The 4,001-nt window shown below is 36.4% G+C and overlaps 1 protein-coding gene across 1 annotated transcript; it reads left to right on the top strand.

Annotated features, from left to right (window-relative positions):
* Positions 1–2,577: 2,577 nt before the first annotated feature.
* On the top strand, positions 2,578–3,537 carry LOC103102315 (olfactory receptor 11H4-like). The gene has a single exon (XM_007480121.2). It carries the CDS (start codon positions 2,605–2,607, stop codon positions 3,535–3,537), a length of 933 nt encoding a protein of 310 aa, XP_007480183.2. The 5' UTR covers positions 2,578–2,604.
* Positions 3,538–4,001: the final 464 nt, after the last annotated feature.

The following is a 4,001-nucleotide window of genomic DNA, read 5'->3' on the forward strand; positions in this document are numbered from 1 at the left end:
ATAATGTTACAAAAAAAATGAGAGAAAATCAAAAGTTAAAAAATTATTATCCAATCTGCACTAAATTCATCAGTGTTCCCTTTGGTGATCAATAGTATTTTTCATCATGAATCCTTCAAAATTGTTTTGGATAATTGTATTAATCAGAATAACTAATTGTTTCAAAGTTGATAATCATTACAACATTCCTTTTACTATGTGCAATGTTCTCCTGATTCAGCTTATAACACTTTGCTCAGTTCATATATGAATTTTCCCTGTTTTTTCTGACATCATCCTGAATGTCATTTCTTGTAGCACAATAGTCTTCCATTGCAATCATATATTACAATTTCTTCAAACATTCCCCATCTGAGGAGCATCCCTTCAGTTTCCAATCCTTTGTCACCATAGAAAGAGCTACTATCAACATTTTTAATATATAGATACTTTTCCCTTTTCTTTTATCATTTTTGGAAATACACCTAGTTGTAGTACTGCTAGGTAAGTGGGTATGCCCAGTTTTGTAGTCTTTAGGGCATTGTTTCAAATTATTCTCCAGAATGGTTAGACCAGTTAACAATCCTACCAATACTGCATTAGTTTCCCTGTTTTTCTATATCTTCTCTAGCATGTAGAGTTGGGATTTTCCTTTTCTTTAATGTTAACTGATCTAATAGATTTAAGGTGGTATCTCAGAGTTGGTCAAATTTGCAATTCTCTATATTTTAGTGATCTAGAGCATTTTTCAGGTGATGTGTCAGCTTTTATTTCTTCTTCTGAAAATTATTCATATCCTTTGACCATTTACCAATTAAAGAAGGCTATTATTTTTTATGAATTTGACTCTGTTCCCTATATACTTGAGAAATTTGCTATATATTTTTAATTATTTCATCATTCATGGTATCTTTTAGTAAAATGCCATTTTCCTGATTTTACCTTTTATTAGGTCTACTTTTTGCTTTTGCTCTGTCCAAGACTGACTGCTACCACTGCCTTTTTACTTCAACTGAAGCATAATAGATTCTGTCCCAGCGCCTTTTATAAACAACATAATGATAGATTTTTTTTAGTTCATTCTGATATCTGCTTTCATTTTGTGGGTGATTTCATCCTATTCATATTCACATTTATGACTGCTAATTCTTCATTTCCCTCCATCCTATTGTCTTTACCCTGATCCCTTCTTAAAAAAATCTGTTTTGCTTCTGACTTCTGTCTCTTTAATCTGTCTTCCTAACTGTAACTTTTGCATCTTACTCCTTTCCCTTTCTACTTCCCTGAACAGTAAAATAGATTTCTATATCCAATTGAGTATAAATATGTATTGTTGTATTGTTGAACCTATTCCACAAGTGGGCCAGAGAAAGCTGTTTCCCTTCCCTTCTCCACGTGCCTGAGAACATTTCTCTCATTATCCACATCTCTGCCCAGCAGTCTAATGGGAGTGCTTCCCCCCTCTCCCATCTGGGGTAGCCAGGAAGGGCTCACATGTGCCATGAGGGTTGGCACATCGGTCTCTAAAAAGTTCACCATAATTGATATATTGCTTCTTTGAACCAGATCTCATGGGAATAAGGTTCAAATGTTGCCTGCCACCACTACCCCATTTTCCCAGACACTCTAAAAGCTCTTCCTTGAATGTCTCTTTTACATGAGGAGGGATGTACCCTTAATGATGATCTGTCTTCCTAGAAAATAAAGGTCAAGTCCAGGGTGTAACAAAAAGGTCACACCACTTCATTTAGTCGATGAAAACAAGGAATTATTTTTATTAACAAAGGAACAAAAATTCCTCAAATATATTCCATGGTGTTTTTCAACTTGGTCAAAGGTAAGTTAAAGAAAAATTTCTTTTACTTAAGAATTCAAAAAACAAAGCTCCTGAACTTAGTCTGATAACCAACAAAATCTGTCTCTGTGAGGATTCCTTCCTAACTTTAATAAAATTTATGTCCTAAATAAGAATGAAATCAGTGCCTTTGGAATACAACATTGTTTTCTTGGCATGGATAGCTGAAAGATATTTCATCTAGATTAGAACAAATGCTTCAGAATATTTTTATTTTATTAATAAATGAATAAATTAAGATTAATAAAGTTAACATTTCAGAAAATGATAAGATTATGTGGTGTTATGCACTGCTATGACTAAGGAAAATAAGTAAACATTTCATAGTAAGAAGAGAATCACAACTAACCTGGAAGAAGCTTTGTAAATTAAATTGTTCATTTCCCCAACTATCACTGTATCCTATACCTATTAAAATTTCTCTTAAATAGCAATTCCTCCTTAACCAACTAAAGGGCACACACAATCTTAATAAACAAATGGAAGGAAAATCTTATGGTCTCTTCTCTACATGGAATCGAGCATTCTGTAACCAGATAAGCAAGAAATAATGATACCTTGAAGTATGAAGAGGTGTTTTAAGAAAGGTTAAAAATTAGAGAGGTGGGAGGAAGAAAAGATTTTTACAAAGTGGTTTCCATATGAGCTTTGTTTATTGTTTACCCTACAAACTCTCAAATGGCCTCATTAAAATTCTGTTCTAGAGTTGCCCAAGATACAAGACAATTTATATAACTGTGTCTTTTGTCTTTTCCACAGCTCAGGAACCAATGAACAAGTCAGAAGCACACACTGTGACTGAATTTATCCTCCTAGGCTTCCCTGGGGACTGGGAGATACAGATCTTACTCTTTTCTTTATTTTTGATAGTCTATATCCTGACCATGATAGGAAATGGGGCCATCATCTGTGCAGTGAAGTGGGACCAGAGACTCCACACTCCCATGTACATCCTACTGGGGAATTTTGCCTTCCTAGAGATCTGGTATATCACCTCCACTGTTCCCAGCATGTTGGAAAACTTCCTCTCAGAGACCAAAACCATCTCCTTTGCTGGTTGCTTCCTCCAATTCTATTTCTTCACCTCTCTTGGTACAACTGAAGCCTACTTCTTATGCATCATGGCTTATGATCGTTATCTTGCCATCTGCCACCCATTGCATTACCCAACCAAAATGACCTTACAGCACTGTTACACCTTGATATCTGTGTGCTGGGTGCTTGGCTTCCTAAGCTATTTTCTATCTACTGTACAGATCTCCCAGCTGACATTCTGTGGTCCCAACATCATTGATCACTTTATTTGTGACCTAGATCCACTCATGGCTCTATCATGTGCCCCTGATCCTACCACTGAAATTCTGTCTTATATCATAAGCTCCCTCATCATAATTCTCACTGCAATCTACATCCTTGGATCATATATCCTGTTACTAAGAGCTGTGTTGCAAGTTCCCTCAGCAGCTGGTAGACGAAAAGCCTTCTCCACATGTGGATCTCATCTGGCTGTGGTCTGTCTCTTCTTTGGGAGTCTGATGATCATGTATGTGAGCCCAACATCTGACAACTCAGGAGAAGCACAGAAGATAATAACCTTGTTCTACTCAGTTGTGACACCATTTTTAAACCCCCTGATTTATAGCCTCCGAAATAAGGAGATGAAGGCTGCCCTGAGAAAAGTCATTGGGATATCTTCAGAATAGTCAAATATATAAATTTTTCATATGGAATATATTCTAATAGTGGATAATTCAATTCAACAAACATTGATGGCATTCTTGTCAGGGGTAAAACACTAGAGGAGATAGAGAGATAAATGATTAAGAAAAGCACAATCTCCTACTACAAATGAAGGTTATACTTCAGGGGTAAATTGATCTGTTTGGGTCATAACATACTGGATTAAACTTCTAGCTGCTGAGCTCTACTGAGATTCCTAGAGCAGAGTGGAAGAAAATCAAACCCCTGCTCAAGAGAATAGTTCTATCTTTGCATTTCTTGTTACTTGTGGTATTAAGCAGGTTTCTCTGTTGTCTGCCATAATCCCTTTCAAGATTTCCAAGAGCCATCTGATCAGGTGCCTCCCATATTTACCATACTGCAGCTTACCTCTATAATCAGCACTCCCATCATCCTCATCATCCTCCTCTCTGCCCCCTTCTACACA

The sequence above is a fragment of the Monodelphis domestica genome, chromosome 1 (assembly GCF_027887165.1).
Source record: "Monodelphis domestica isolate mMonDom1 chromosome 1, mMonDom1.pri, whole genome shotgun sequence".
Lineage (NCBI taxonomy): Eukaryota > Metazoa > Chordata > Mammalia > Didelphimorphia > Didelphidae > Monodelphis > Monodelphis domestica.